Source organism: Carcharodon carcharias, chromosome 16 (genome assembly GCF_017639515.1).
Source record: "Carcharodon carcharias isolate sCarCar2 chromosome 16, sCarCar2.pri, whole genome shotgun sequence".
NCBI lineage: Eukaryota > Metazoa > Chordata > Chondrichthyes > Lamniformes > Lamnidae > Carcharodon > Carcharodon carcharias.
This window is the reverse complement of record NC_054482.1, coordinates 49,853,576-49,870,066: the sequence shown is the minus strand read 5'-3', so window position 1 is coordinate 49,870,066 and position 16,491 is coordinate 49,853,576. Positions and strand designations below refer to the sequence as shown.

At 38.5% G+C, this 16,491-nt stretch overlaps 1 protein-coding gene across 3 annotated transcripts in view; it reads left to right on the top strand.

Moving 5' to 3' along the window:
• The window catches only part of kifap3a (kinesin-associated protein 3a), a 230,844-nt gene that overhangs the window by 110,488 nt on the left and 103,865 nt on the right, over nt 1–16,491 (top strand). For all 3 annotated transcript variants that reach the window (XM_041208146.1, XM_041208144.1, XM_041208145.1), the window contains 3 exons: nt 4,222–4,330; nt 7,552–7,664; nt 11,531–11,696. In XM_041208146.1, coding sequence (XP_041064080.1) covers nt 4,222–4,330; nt 7,552–7,664; nt 11,531–11,696 — 388 coding nt within the window. The remainder of the gene's footprint in view (nt 1–4,221; nt 4,331–7,551; nt 7,665–11,530; nt 11,697–16,491) is intronic.

The window sequence follows — 16,491 nt, the reverse complement described above, 5'->3', positions numbered from 1 at the left end:
TTGAGAACCAAGCTGAGTACAAGGGGTGGTTCAGAAGGGATGTGAAAAAGCAAATATGAGAAGCAAAGAGGGATAATGAAAATAGACTGGCAGCTAATGTAAAAGGAAATCCCAAAGTATCCTATAAGCACATCAAAAGTAAAAAGATGGTAAAAGGAGGAGTAGGGCCGATTCGGGACCAAAAAAGGGGATTTACACGTAGAGGCAAGAGGCATGGCTGAGGTGTTAAATGAATACTTTGCATCTGTCTTTACCTATGAGGCAGATGCTGCCCAGGCCATGGCGACAGAGGAAGAAACTCAGTCACTAGAAGGATTTAAAGTTGATAAGGGGAAGGTATTGGATAAGCTGTCATTATTTTAAGTTGATAAGGCACCGGGACCAAATGAGATGCACCCAAGAATATTGAAGGGAGTGAGAGTGGAAATTGCAGAGGCACTGGCAATAATCTTTCAATATTCCCTGGATTCAGGGGAGGTGCTGGAGGACTGGAGAATTGCGAATATTATGCCCTTGTTCAAAAAAGGTTGTAAAGATCTGTCCTGCAATTACAGACCAGTCAGTTCAACTTTGGTGGTGGGGAAACTTCTAGAAACAGTTATTTGGGATAGAATTAATAGTCACATAGAAAAACGTGGATTGATTCTGAAGAGTCAGCATGGATTTGTTAAAGGAAAATTGTGTCCAACTAACTTGCTGGAGTTTTTTGAAGAGGTAACAGAGTTGGTTGATGAGAGCAAGGCCAATGATGTGGTGTATATGGACTTCCAAAAGGCATTCAGTAGAGTGCCGCACAACAGATTTGAGGAAAGTTATAGGTCATGGAATAAAAGGGACGGTAGCAACATGGATACAAAATTGGCTGAGGGAAAGGAAACAGAGAGTTAATGGTTAATGGGGTATTTTCTGGGCTGGAAGAAGGTTTGTAGTGGAGTTCCCTAGAGGTTGACATTGGGACCCATGCTTTTCCTGATATAAGTAAATGATCTAGATCTTGGTGTGCAAGAGACAATTTCAAGGTTTGTCGATGACACAAAACTTGAGAGAATTGTAAACTGTGAGGAGCACAGTGTAGAACTTTAAAAGGACATTGAGACATTGTTGGAGTGGGCAGATAGGTGGCAGATAAAATTCGATGTGGAGAAGTGTAAGGTGATGCACTTTGATACAAAGAACATGGAGAGACAGTATGAAATAAAGGGTCCTATCTTAAAGGGTGTGCAGGAGCAGAGAGACCTGGGCGTGTATGTACATAATTCAGTAAAGGTGGCAGGGCAGGTAGAGAGAGCTGTTTGTAAAGCATACAGTATTCTAGGCTTCATCAATAGGGGCATAGAATACAAGAGCAGGGAGGTTATGATGAACTTTTTTAGGACACTGGTTAGACCTCAGCTGCAGTACTGTGTACAGTTCTGGGTACCATACTATAAGAAGGATGTGAACGCATTAGAGAGAGTGCAGAAGAGGTTTTTGAGAATTGTTCCAGAGATGAGACACTTCAATTATGAGGAAAGATGGGCGAAGTTGGGATTGTTTTCCTTGGAGAGGAGAAGGCTAAGAGGAGATTTGCTGGAGATGTTCAAAATGTTGAGGGGTCTGGATAGAGTAGATAGGGAGAAACTGTTCCCACTCGTAAATGGTTCAAGAATCAAAGGGCACAGTTTTAAAGCGTTTTGCAAAAGAAGCAGATGCGAAGTGAGAAAAAGCCTTTTCACATAATGAGTTGTTAGGGTTTGGAATGCACTGCATGGCAATGTGGTGGAGTTGGTTCAACTGAGGCATTCAAGGGGGCATTGGATGATTATTTAAATAGAAACAATGTGCAGGGATACGAGGAAAAGGCAGGAGATTGGCACAAAGTTAAAACGCTCAGAGAACTGTAAAAACACTATATAAATGCAAGCTTGTGTTGTTATACATAATTTGCATATCATGTAATGGGTTGGCTTTGTCTATAATGGTATGCATACAACAATAACTTGCACTTTTAGGAGCATCTTAAAGGAGCAAAGGCAGAGAGGCAGACAGGTTTATTGAGGGAATTCCAGAGTGGCATCAAGCCAATGTAAGTCAACGAGCACAGGTGATGGGTGAATGAGAGTGTGAGTGCAAGTTAAGATACAGGTAATAGAGCTATGAATGAGCTAAAGTTTATGGAATGTGGAAGATGGGAGATTACCCAGGAAACTATTCAAATAGCCATATCTAGAGGTAATAAAGACATGGATGAGGATTTTAGCATATTGGAATTGCTATTAATTTTCTTAACGTTGACCACAGCTGCACAGAATTGCAGGTATTTATTTATTAGAACCAATTAAAATAGATGCTTACATAGCGTTGTAATGATGCAGTTTAAAAGTAGTTGTGTCATGGAACAACATTCTGCTGCCTTGGCTTTCCAATCTTTATAAAGGCCATTGTTTTGATAGGTTTCCTTTGATCTCTCCTTTTTCTCGCACTAATGGAATGCTGCTAAGGGTCTTTTCATACAGTGCCCTTTGCTCTTTGAAGTCATTATCTGCAGAATTTCATAAGCTGCTTGATTGGTTTCAAACAGTGAGTTTGGGAGTCATTGGTCAGGATAGTGATTCTAGAGGAAAGCAAGTTTTTTGCTGTAATCATTCAAAGATGTTGGAGGGGAAGGTGTGTGGATGTGGGAAGTGCAGAGTAGGCCTCTGGTTGCTGGTAAATAAGTGAAGTCAGGTGCCAGAGAGTCTAGACACAGTGATTTCAGCCTGGGACTATGGTATCTGATACTCAATATGGGAATTGTCTGACGGAATACCATCGCTTCTTCACTATAGATTCAACATCTAACTACTTTCCTGTTTAAAAAAAAGTGACTGGCAAGAATAAGCACACTTAAAAGAGGTATACTTTGGGTGATAATCAACTGTTAGTGTAGTGAATAGGAAGCTCTTAATATAGGAATAATCCGTGAAGTTTTGAAACCATATTTACACTTCAGCTGCAGACTTGGATTTGCAGCAATTACTGAAGAATAAATAGTGCACTATCATATTTGACCTCAGTTGTAGATTGAAGCAACAGTACACACCATTTGGTGTTGGAATGGACTTATATTACAAAGTAGATGATCAGGCAGTCAACCTTTGCATCAAAAATAATTTGTTCGGAATTGTGAATTAAGCTTTACTAAGTTACTCTATCTGCTCTTAATTTTTCTAACTTAATTATGCAGCATTTTAAAAAATTTTCTCTTCTTATCCTTATTCTCTTCCCCCCCCACCACTCAAGGCTCTGATTTTTGCTAGCGTGTGACTTCTCTGACACTGGCAGGATCTTGCGCAGTTTTTCACAGATGAGTCCAGGCAGCATGTATTGCCAGGCTGGTTGACAATGGAAGGCTTCATTGCCGTGGCTCATCATACCTCGCTCAACTTCCATAAGTGTACACTTTGCAACCGGTGCCACTGGACTCCAATTAGTATTGGAAATCCTGATTGCATTAGGAAGCAGGAAAAACAAAAGATGCTACTGTCATTTCCAGCAGCCTGTTGTGGTGGAGATCCTTTCACTTGGCAATAATCTGGTGTTGAACTTAGACTTCTGGTCTGTGTGGCTCAACATCATACTAAGTTTATTGACTGGACTTGAAGGAAATGATTCAGGCAGTCGAGCTGGCCTATGTCACGTCACCATCCTATAACCTCACAAAAAGGACCTTCTTGCTCTTATGTGGCTTTCTTCCTTATAGCCTTTTTGAAAAGGGGTGCTTGCAATTTTAAGCCATGGTTTTATTAAGAGTGAAACTTTATTACCTTTCTCATATTTAAATTTTCAACTATTTGAGATTCCAGAAGGAAATTTTAACTTGCTTGTCGGGAAACTGGATTGGCTGTCCGTTTTGCACTGCCCCCTCGCCATTGTAATTTCCATTGAAATTAATAGAATATAATATCAGGCAGTTTTAAAATGCCAGCCAATCCGATCTAGTCAGTTTCCCCACTGGGTTGGTTAGGTTAAAGTTACCAGCAAATAGCTATCAAACATCGTGTAAAATATTTTACAGTTCAAGAGTGGGTTGGATATTTGCAATTCACTTGAAAAGATGATGCAAATTGTATTTCTTCACATTTTTAAAGCCATGAAATAAAGTACAGCTGTGAATATATTGTGGAGGAAGGATGCAGTAGTTTTTGAACATTGAAGAGCAATTGCAGGAACTGATGTATTTGTGTGCTATTCTGTTAACAGTTAATGAAGATGTTATTTGAATGTGCAGAGGAGCACATTGATATGGAATTAATATCCTTTTGTATCAACCTAGCTTCTAACAAGAGAAATGCGCAACTGATCTGCGAAGGTAAGATTTATCTGATATCTAAAATGTAGTAGAATCCTAACTTTTATATCCAGTTCAGACAGAGTGGAACCTTAGATTTAATTTATACATCTAGCACCTTTTATTTATAATTGTGACTTTTAAAAAATAGGTGATAACAGATACAAATAGATTAAGGGTGCAATTATACTTATCCTTTTGTGTTACAGTGAATAAGTTTACAATATCCAATGTTGAAATGACAATGTAACTGAATTCAGGCCCCAAGCTGACTCTTGGGATACAGTGGTTTGGGTCTTAATCAAGAGTATTCTTCCCTGCCATGTCACAGGGTATACTATTACCATACCATAATAGTATGTTATCAGGACAGTCATACTAAGAAACACCATCAGTATTCGTAAGCATTTTTCACACTAAAGCAAGGCTTTTTTTTTAACCATGTTGAAAATGTAAATGTCCCCATGTATGCCATTAAAATACTGAATGTTTGCAGACAAGGAGGGGAGTAACTTTCCCTGTGACTCAACCAGCAGAATCACTTTGGTATTTCTGGCTGCAATGCTCAGTCTGGTAATGACTTTAACTGTAGCATTATTTTTTGAATTCACATTTTAGTGTTATATCCTTTTTAAGTAGCATGCTGTGCATTATGGGATTTTGGGTGACTGGAGTGTAAGTTGTCCACGCCTTTCAATAGCTTGGAATATTTTAAATTTGTGATATGGAAGGTCTTACTTATTGTAAGATAGCTTGTGGATAACTCTTCGAGTCAGTTTAGTTGATAAGGTGCAGGTTAACAGATTTTACATTTGCTAGCAGCTTGTAAACCCTTTCAATCTACTTTCTTAAATGCTTGAAGTTCAGAAACACACCGATGCTTGATTGATTGCACGTTTTGGGCAGTATTTTGTGCTCTTCCTAGTAGTGAGTTTGGAGTTAGGGCGGGCATTTAATTGCGTAAGATGTTAGTGGGTGGGGACTCGCCACTTTTTTGCCTTCACCCGAATTAAGTCTGTGACAGGAAGACCTATGGACAGCCTTCCTAACCTGCTGACAGTTGAAGCTCTTAAGTGGGCAGTTTAATACCACTGTCGCTGGTATTAAACAGTGGTAGGCAGGCCTGTCACCACATGAGGAGCACACCATGGACTTCTGGTGGGTGTATTCCTGCAGCAACCACCATCTCCCTGGCGGCGCTGCTGACTAAAAGGACTGCTGGTCTCTGATTGACCGTGGGCTTCCTGCCCACAGGGTACTGATTCCATGGAAGACTTGCCGATAGCCTGCTAGTTGCCTGATTAGCTTGTAAGTTGGCAGGACCTCTCCAAAGGAGGCAATGCGGGTCTCTCGCTGGGTCTCCAGTGGGTGGTTGAGACACCTGTCGCCTCTATAAAATTCCCCCTTTTGGAAGCAAGACTATTGAATGTTTCCAGTTCTTTTGTCTTGACTGTCACAAATGATAAGTAATTTTGTCAAAAAAACAACATACTTTTTCATGTACTTCTACTAATATATGTACAAGGTACTTATACAACCCCTGATTCAAAAGGGGTTACAGGATGATGTTTTTTGTTTTTGTTGCAATATTGTAATTAAGATTGTTAAATCTTAACCACAAAACTATTTGTCAAGAAAATTTATATTGGGGAGTTACTTGTAATTTGTAAGTCACTTACGTTTTATTTGAAAAATGAGAAACTGAAATCTTACACCTCCTTCAGTTGTAGGTAGCATTTCTTGTGGTTTGTAGTAGGTTGTTTCTCTTGTGTAACTCCATCAGAAAAAAAAGTAAAATAAATCTATTTTTTCATTAAAACTATGTAATTTGCGACAGAGACAAATTGAATAATGAGCAAAAAGACTATATTTTAATTCCTCTGTTTTTCAGTGTAACCTCCCTTTTCTTTTCGCTTTTAATTCAAATCAAAGTTAGGAATCTGAAGTATCTCCACGAAGGACATGAATGGATCATATTGTGAATTATTTAGATAAAAATATCATTTATTAATGGTGCTAAATAAGCATGTTTAATATAGTTCGCTAGCCAATAATGCTAATTTTTGCAATTAAATAACGTGTTTGTGTTGGGCTATCTAGGATCAAATATTTCAACTAGAAGGAAAGAAACAGAATTTGCAGAGGCTTTAATCCCACTAATCTCCTCTGCCTGTGCGCACTCTGCTGGTTCTGGACTACACCAGTGCAGCAGCACTGTGCGCATGCACAGACACCTACCATGATCAAACAATGACAATAGGAGAGAAATCTGGGATAAATGCTATCCTGGGAAGCCCACTCCCAGGACATGGGAAGGAGGGAAAATTCCGGGATAGTTCTGGAAAATCGGGGACTGTTGGTCACCTGGTTTTAATATAGAAGCATTGTTTAATTGGGAGCCAATGTAGATCATCGACAAAAGAAGTGTTGGATGCAAGTTTAGGGCATTTTGAACCTCAAGTTTGTGGAACCAAGGAGGCCTGTCAGGTGTGCATTGGAATAGTCAAGTCTGAAAATAACAAGACATGGATGAGGGTTTCAGCAGCACATACGCTAAGATTAAGGGTGCAGTTGTGTGGTCATAGTGATGGTGGAGTTATATGTTAGGAAGCTCACCTTGGGGTCAAATAACACAAAAATTGTAAACAGCCTTGAAGAAAGATTATTTGTAGGCTGCAAAACTTGCAATTCTTTTACTGGTTGTGACCTTTCATTCTATGAATTTATGGCGTCTTTTGCTTTAAGTTAAATTTAAGCATATTGAAACACTGTCATAGTACTGCATAAGTGTACAGACGTCAGTAATGAGACCCCTTTTGAACAAGTAATCTGTGGGTAACTTGAACTATACCTTGTTAGTATTATTTTAACATATCTGGAGTCCCATGTGTTCTTCCACAGTATGTTTTCTGTGTTTGTAATCCTTGCTACTTTGATACTGTTACACAATCAGTGTGGAATTTCATTTACAAACAAATGTGATATTCCACTGCAAGAAACTTCATGTTTTTAAATAGTTTCCATGTTAGCTTCTATTTTTGCTAACATTCATTTTTAAATCAATAGAATTAACATTTATAGTCCCTTGATTTGAGATGTAGTTATTCCTGTTTACTTACAATACTAAATAATTGACATGAAACATAGTTAATCAGAAGTGCCACGTGGGTATATGTCTAGCCATATTATTTTGCTGCGGAAATTGACTCAACATGGCTGACTTTGAACATTATACCTTTTAGGAAATGGCTTGAAAATGCTAATGAAACGAGCCTTCAAATTCAAGGATTCACTATTGATGAAAATGATCAGGAACGTTTCTCAGCATGAAGGTCTAACCAAACATTTATTCATTGTAAGTACTGTAGAGCGATTTATCTCATTGTAAACACTGTAGAGTGATTTACCTGGAGTATTTAGGAGAGTGCTTGTGGAGTATGTTTTTTTGGGGGGCACCTATATATGGTTAACTCATTCGCTTGATGATTGCCTTGACCTGGCTCCCCATTTGTTACAGGGAGCTTTTTTTCACAAAAGCACAAATTTAGTAATGCTTGCTTCTCTCATACTGTTGTTTTGAATCCACTTTGAGCACAAGATTCAAATTCTTGATTATCAGATACTATCTATGGTTTGAGAGTGTAGCCCCTCAGAATGAGGGAACATAGTTTCTCCGGATTGCATTTCCTTGGCTGTTATGAAATTGAATCCTATGGTTCACTCTTAATTCTACTCCCAAGAAGGTGTCTTGTCTGGACTGTTCTCAAAATGGAGCACTCTGTCACACAAGGATGATCCCGTTGTCAGCATCTACCAGTTCAAAAAAAAATCCACTTCATAAAACAGGCAGACTGTAATGCTTTATAATTAACCTGAGCCAGAAATATTGTCTGGTTATATTGTGCTATTGTAGAGATGAAGGTGGCAAAGAGCAGTGTATATTTGTACTTACCCACCTTTGGGTAAGATATAAGGTGCCTTTTACGACAAGAAATCCCCCAAATTTTAAGGTTTTAAACTTCAAAATGATTTAATATTTATCAAATTGAATATAATGTACTACACTTACTTACTACACGTGTCTTACAATAGTTTGGGGAAAATGAGACTCGGCCAGTCTCTACTATAGCAAAACTTGTCCTCTCAATACATTAGTTTGTACACATTTGTTTTTCACAGATTGAGGAAAACGCAAAGGAAAGTGGTAGGTTTTTTATATCCTCTTTAAGTATGCAGTGGTTATGTTAATTAGTTTTTTCCCTAAATCCTCTGATGCAGCAATTGATTATATTTGCAAATAGCACAGCCCAACCTGAGTTTTGCCATGTTCAGGTTTTTCTGATGAGAACGATAATTGATACATATTAGGAATCCAATGCTGGGCAAAGTCTTATTAGCACAAATTATCCCGTTCAAGAGCAGTACTCTATTATCTCTCTGTATTGTTGCCTGCCATTCTCATTTTAATTTAAAACCTCCATCTATTAATCTTTAGATCCATATCTTGTGCAGTATTTATCATACACCCTCTAGGAGCGAAAATATATCCAACTATTTTTAAAAATTGTCCATTGCTATTGTGTCAGCACGTTTATTCCATATGTGGACTTTCTCTTAGATAAGAATTAATGGATACTTAATTTGGAAAATAAATAAACAAAAATTATGCATTCCTTCTTTGCTGTCCCATGCTTAAATATTTTTTCCACTCTCTCCGTCAATTTATCTTTGTACCATCTGTGGCCCAAACAGTACTTTAGTCTTAAATAGCCCAATTAGCAGTCCTTTCCAAGTTAAAACAAAAGGAGTTACCCACTGATATAAAAACGAAAAAACTGCGGATGCTGGAAATCCAAAACAAAAACAGAATTACCTGGAAAAACTCAGCAGGTCTGGCAGCATCGGTGGAGAAGAAAAGAGTTGACGTTTCGAGTCCTCGTGACCCTTCGACAGAACGAAGGGTCACGAGGACTCGAAACGTCAACTCTTTTCTACTCCGCCGATGCTGCCAGATCTGCTGAGTTTTTCCAGGTAATTCTGTTTTTGTTTAGGAGTTACCCACTGTCTGTTTATCCATGAATGAATTTGTGATGAATACCATAGTCTTTTGACCTATTTCATTCTTTATACTGTTGGGATTGCCATTGCTAAATTGCAGAAACTCAGGATTGGGGGAGGGGGGGGGCAATATCTTTGGCTGCAGATTTGTGCCTTTTATGCTTTTTTTTTCATTTTTAATGCTACATTGTTGTCTAAGTGAAATTGAACAAAAAATTGGACTTTGCCAGTTTGGTAACTTAACTTTGGATGACTGACTTGTTTGTAACTGCAGAATCTAATACAATGACTGGAATTTTACAGCCCCGCTTGCTGCTGGGATCTTTTGATCCCATTGAAAGTCAATGGACTTTTGGTCAGCCCGCCACATCCCCCATGGTTGGGCCTGCCACAGCGGGGCTGGAAAATCCTGGCCAATATCTTTCAAGCATCTGGTTTTACCTTGCTGGAAAAAATTGTCATGTGAATAACGTATGCCATTGTTGATGTGCAAATCAGACAGCAAATTCAGGAGGTTGAGATAAACCATGAGTTGCAAATCTACAGAGCTTGCTAGATAATTACACTGCTCCGCTGTAAGCTTTGCACAAATGGGATCTCACTCTTAGCCACTTTATAAGCTTTAAGAATGTGCTGGATTTACATATTAGTTTTCCATTAAATTTGCCACAGAAAGTTAACTCTGGTGATTAATGACATAAGTAGCTTTTTAATGATGTGATAGTTGTAAGTGCAATGCCAATCAACTTCTCTGATCCAGAGAGGGAACCGTTTAAACTGAAATTTCATTCCTTCAGGTGATAAAATTGATCATCAAGATTTCAGAAGTATCAAATTTAAAATTTTTAGATGTTGTTCCTTACTTTGCTTTCTGTCTGTCTTTCTCAATTAAATCTTTTTTTTTCCCCTCTTTCTATTTCTCTTTTTGCCCTGATTTCACATTGAATTCACCCTCCTTCTCAGTTCTTTTTCTTGCTCAGTCCTTAAATTTCATCGATAAGGAGATATACTGTTGATCCCATTGTTCATTGGGGTTGATCCCATTGTTCACTGTCCTGTTGCCTATTCCACACCATTATCAGCAAGTTACAATGCAAAATTAATTTTGAGCTCAAGGGCATAGATGAAATGTAAGAGGGGACATGACTGTTTGTAGCTGGTGTGTTCTGTTTGAGTTTCAAGTCTAACACCTGGATTATCACAAAGCATCAATTTTCATGTATGTAATGTTATCTCTGTCTTTGCCTTGATGCTTTCAGACTCAGCTTCTGTAACACTGTCCATAGCAGCATTCTGAACACTACCAATATCCAACTGACCCAGAATCCTGCTGTCCAAATCAAATCCTATTTTGTTGACATATACTTATTGTCCATTCCTCACTGGCATTGAATGAATTATTCCCCAATATATGGATTCATTCTGAAATTCTTTTCCCATCTTACTCTGCAGCTTCCTTTAGTTCCAGGTCCTAGCTCACACCTTGTCTGAGTTACGAACATCTCTTTCCCTTCCTGTTGTTACTCCTCATTTTGTATCCATGCAAGAATTCCATTTCGACTTATGAATCAATATTGAAAAGTTATGTTAATCTTTGTGATAAATTATAGAAAAATGCATTCTGAGTTATGAAGAAAGAATGTTAGCATATCAAGTTGCTATTTGAAGCAATATGCTTCACGCTTGTACAGTCAATGCTAGTTACTACCCAACTAGGAATACAAAATGTAACCCAATTGAGCTAGGCAGACCTGAGTATCAGGCAGGCACTGTGAACAGATAGGTGATAGGTGCTGTGATTAAATTACTATAATGCTATATTTTAATGTTTACCAGTCGTGGTATCATTTAAAAACATCACTTTTAAAAAAATCTCATGTTTAACATCATTAAATTTGACTGTATTTTTGACTTTGAATATTGAGCATGGATTCCCACTAATACTACAGCTTTTAAAAAAAAAACTTGAATGATAAATTGTATTTATTACAAATTGATCATTTAAATTTCATTAACTGCTAGAAAACTAAACTTACAATGTACTCTGGCATGCAACAGAGTTCTTCATGTGGTATTAAATTTATTTTTTTGTATGTAATTGTGCAGATCCAGGTTCTTCAGAGACAAAACAAAATAAAACATGAATATTTTATTCTCTTTCAGGATTATGTCGGGGACCTGGCAGCTCAGATCAATAGCCATGAAGCTGAAGAATTTGTTATAGAATGTCTCGGAACACTTGCTAATCTTACAGTACCGGATCTAGACTGGGAGCTTGTTCTGAAGGAGTACAACTTGGTTCCATTCCTTAAGGACAAATTGAAACCAGGTTTGTTGCAGGGGTGGATTATACTGACTAATAGGTAATGAAAGCATTATTGTAAAATTTAGTTAAGGGGTTTATATATTGCTAAACATATTTCTGATATTGAATAATTATAATTTTGTAACCTGCAGGTATTCAGCCTTGTAAAAAGCAAAAAAAAAGGCAAACATATTTATAATTTCCTTCATTGATAAAACACAAGAAGTAATTTTTCCTTTCGCTTGCCCAACAAGCTGAACCTCTTGCAAGTCTCCACATTACTCTAACCCTGAGCCTATGTATTTCTCTAGCTTCCCTCATATGCTCTTCAATCTCATGTTCGAGACCCAGCACCTGCTCCCTTCATATCTCCACTAAACTGCTGCTATCCAACTTTCCTTCCATGGCCTTCTGCTGTTTCTTATCTACATGTTACTCCAAGACTACGTCATCCACAGGCATAGGACCAGATGTACACCGACAGCACCCATCTCTTACTTCTGCAACCGCTCACAACCCTTCCACTGTGTTTGTTGTTTCACTGCCCAATGTGAACATTTGCTTCATTTTAATATGAGGAGGACCAAAAGTATAGTTTTTGGCCCCCATCAGAAACTATTTATAAAGCCACCGATTCCTTCCCCCTCTCTTGTTATTGTCTCAAGCTGACCCATACCTTTTCTAACATCTTCGACTTGAGCAGAACTTCTGACCCTATATCCTCTCCATTACAAAGATTGTCTACTTCTGTCAGTAATATCATATCGCGTCGTCCCTACCTCAGCCCATCTGTTACCGAAGCCTTCATCCATGTCTTCCATCTCCAGACTGTTAAAATGCTGTTCAGGCCAGTCTCCCAAACTCCACCCTCATAAACCTTAAGCTCACCCAAAACTCTCTGACCTGTATTTTATCTTGCGCCAAGTGTCAGCCACCCATACCCCTCTGCTTTTGCACACTCAGAAATACCTTCCAGTGTATAGCAGTGTTCAAGCTCGTGGAACAGCAGCAGCATCAACAAATTGGAGCTATTGTGGGAATGATTTTTGTATGGTTGGGGAATCGATTCTTTTGATTAAAAACATGGTCATGATTATTCTCGTGGCCCTGCTTACAGTGTAAGATCAGGATTACTAAAGTATTGTTAACAAATTTTGGAAAGAGTTTCTAAGGTATTTGGAAGGAATAAGAAAACCATCCTGATGTGGTTGTTTAAAAAAAATGAAAAGTTACTTAAAAATGGAATTGCTTCCCATACAGTTACTATTTCCCCATTTTTGATTTGTCCCTTATGAGCTTCCAAGACCATAAGTTGTAGGAGGAGAAGAAGGCCATTCGGTTCATCGAACCTACTCTGCCACTCAGTGAGATCATGGTCGATCTGATAATCCTCAACTCCACTTTCCTGTCTTTTCCCCATAACCCTTGATTCCCTTACTGATATAAAATCTAGCTCAGCCTTGAATACACTTAACTCAGCCTCTATAGCCCTCCGTGGTAAAGAATTCCACAGATTAACTACTCTCTGAGAGAAGAAATTCCTCCTCATCTTTGTCTTAAATGGGCGACCCCTTACTCTGAGATTATGCTGTCTGGTCCTAGACTGTCCCACAAGGGAAAACAACCTCTCAGCATCTACCCTATCAAGCCCCCTAAGAATCATTTATGTTTCAATAAGGTTGCCTCTCACTCTTCTGTACTCAAATGAATACAGGCCTAACCTACTCAGTCTCTCTTCATAAGAAAATCCCTCCATACCTAGGATCAACCTAGTGAACCTTCTCTGGACTGCCTCCAATGCTCCAATGCCAGTATATCTTATCTTAGAAAAGGGGACCAAAACAGTTCACAGTATTCTAGATGTGGTCTAACTAGTACCTTGTATAGTTTTAGCAAGACTTCCCTATTTTTATACTCCATTCCCTTTGAAATAAAGGCCAACATTCCATTTGCCTTCCCTATTACTTGCTGAACTTATATGCCAGCTTTCTTGGATTCATGCACGAGGACCCCCTAAATCCTTCTGTGCTGCAGTTTTCTGCAGTCCTTCTCCATTTAACTAATATTCAGCTCTTCTGTTCTTCCTGCCAAAGTGCTTAACCTCACATTTTCCCGCATTATATTCCATCTCCCAAGTTTTTGCTCACTCACTTAACTTGCCTATATCCCTCTGCAGACTCTATCATCCTCACCACTTGCCTTCCCACCTATTTTTGTGTCATTTGCAAACTTGGCGATAGTACATTCATTTCCCTCATCCAAGTTATTAATATATATTGTAAGTAATTGTGGCCCTCATAATCAAGGCTACAAATTTAGTTTCCTTCATAAAAAGGGTAAAATTTCATTTTCATAGGAACATAGGAAAAAGGAGCAGGAGCAGGACATTCGACCCCTCGAGCTTGTTCTGCCATTCAGCTCAATCATGGCAGATTTTCTACCTCAATGCCATTTTCATGCTCTATCCCTATACCCCTTGATATTTTTAATATCTAGAAATACATCGATCTCTGCCTTGAAAATATTCAATGACTGAGTCTCCACACCCTCTGGAGTTGAGAATTCCAAAGATCCACCATCCACTGAGCGAAAAAATTCCTCCTCATCTCAGTTCTAAATGGCTAACCTTTTATTCTGAGACTTTGCCCCCTGGCTCTAGCCCCAGCCAGGGGAAACATCATTCCTGCATCTACCATGTTGAGTCCTGCAAAAATTTTGCGTGTTTCAATGAGATCACCTCTCATTCTTCTAAACTCTACAGAATATAGGCCCAGTCTCCTCATTCTCTCCTCATAGGACAATCCTGGCACCCCAGCGATCAGTCTGGTGATCCTTCATTGCACTCCCTCTAAGGCAAGTATATCATTCCTTAGGTAAGATAACCAAAACTGTACACTCCAGGTGCATTCTCACGAAGGATCTATACAATTTCAGCAAAATTTCTTCACTCCTGCACTCAAATCATCTTGCAATAAAAGCCAATATATCATTTACCTTCCTAATTGCTTGCTGCAGCTGCATGTTAGCTTTCAGTGACTTATGAGCAAGAACACCCAGGCCCCTTCGGCCATCAACACTTCCCAATCTCTCATCATTTAAGAATTACTCTGCATTCCTGTTTTTCCTACCAAAGTGGATAACTTCACGTTTTTCCACATTATATTGTAGCTGCCATGTTCTTGCCCACTCACTTAGCCTGTCTAAATCCCCTCGACTCCCCTTTGCGTCATCCTCTCAGCTTATATTTCCACCTAGTTTTACATCATCAGCAAACTTGGATATATTACATTTGGTTCCCGCATCTAAATCATTGATATAGATTGTGAATAGCTGATGCCAAAGCACTGATCCATTGTCTGCTAGTCTGAGAATGACCTGTGATTCTTATTCTGTTTTCTGTCCGTTAATTAATTCTCAATCCATGACAATATATTATCCCAAATCCCGTGTGCTCTGATTTTCCTTACTAACCTCCTTTGTGGAACCTTATTGGCAGCTTTTTGGAAATCCTAATACACCACACCCCCTGGTTCCCCTTAACTATTCTGCTAGTTACCGTCAAAAAACTCCCAGCGGGTTTGTCAAAAGTGATTTCCCTTTCATGAATACATGTTGACTGCCCAATGTTACCGTAATTTTCCAAGTGTCCAGCTATCACATCCTTTATAATGAACTCCATTTTCCCTACTCGAGATATCAGGCTAACACGTCGGTAGTTCCCCATTTTCTCTCTCCCTCCTTTCTAAAATACCGGGGTTACATTTTCTACCTTTCAATCTGGAGGAACCATTCAAGAACCTAACACATCTACTATCTCTACAGCCACCTTTTTGAACACTCTGGGATGTAGATCATCAGGCCCAGGGAATTTATAAGCTTTCAATCCCATTAATTTCTCCAGCAGTACTTTTTTATAAATATTAATTTCTTTCAGTTCCTCATTCTCATTAGTCCCTTTGTTCTCTAGCATTTCTGGGAGATTTTTTGTATTTTGCTCTGTGAAAACAGACACACAGTATTTTTTTAGTTTCTCTGCCATTTTTTTATTCCCCATTATAAATTCTCCTGCCTCTGCCTGTAGTGGGCCCACGTTTGTCTTTTCTAGTCTTTTCCTTTTTACATATATGTAGAAGCTTTTACAATGTGTTTTTATGTTTCTCACTAGTTTACTTTCGTATTCTATTTCCTCTTTCTTTATCAGTTTCTTGGTTATCCTTTGCTGAATTCTAAAATGCTCCCAATGTTCAGGCTTACTACTTTTTGGCAACTTTATAAGCCTCTTCCTTTCATCTAATACAATCATTAACTTCTGTTGTTAGCCATGGTTGGATCACCTTTCTTGCTGGGTTTGTGCCTCAAAGAAATGTAAATTTGTTGTAAATCATGTAATAATTCTGTAAATGCTAGCCATTGTCTTTATATTGTCATACCTTTTAACGTAGTTTCGCAATCTATCACAGCCAATTTGCCTCTCAATCTTTCGTAGTTTCCTTTGTTTAGATTTAAGACCCTAGTTTTGGATTGAACTATATCACTTTCACACTTTGTAAAATTCTATCATATTATGGTTACTCTTCCCTGAAGGCTCTTTTACAACAAGATTTAATCAGCTCTTTCTTGTTGCACAATACTATATCTAAAACAGCCCATTCTCTAGTTGGTTCCTCAACATGCTGTTCTAGAAAACCATCTTGGACACATACCAGGAATTCATCTTCCACAGCATTAGTGCTAATTAGGTTTACCCAATCCAAAGGTAGATTGAAGTCTCTCATGATTACTATATTACCTTTGTTACATGCACCTCTAATTTCCTGAT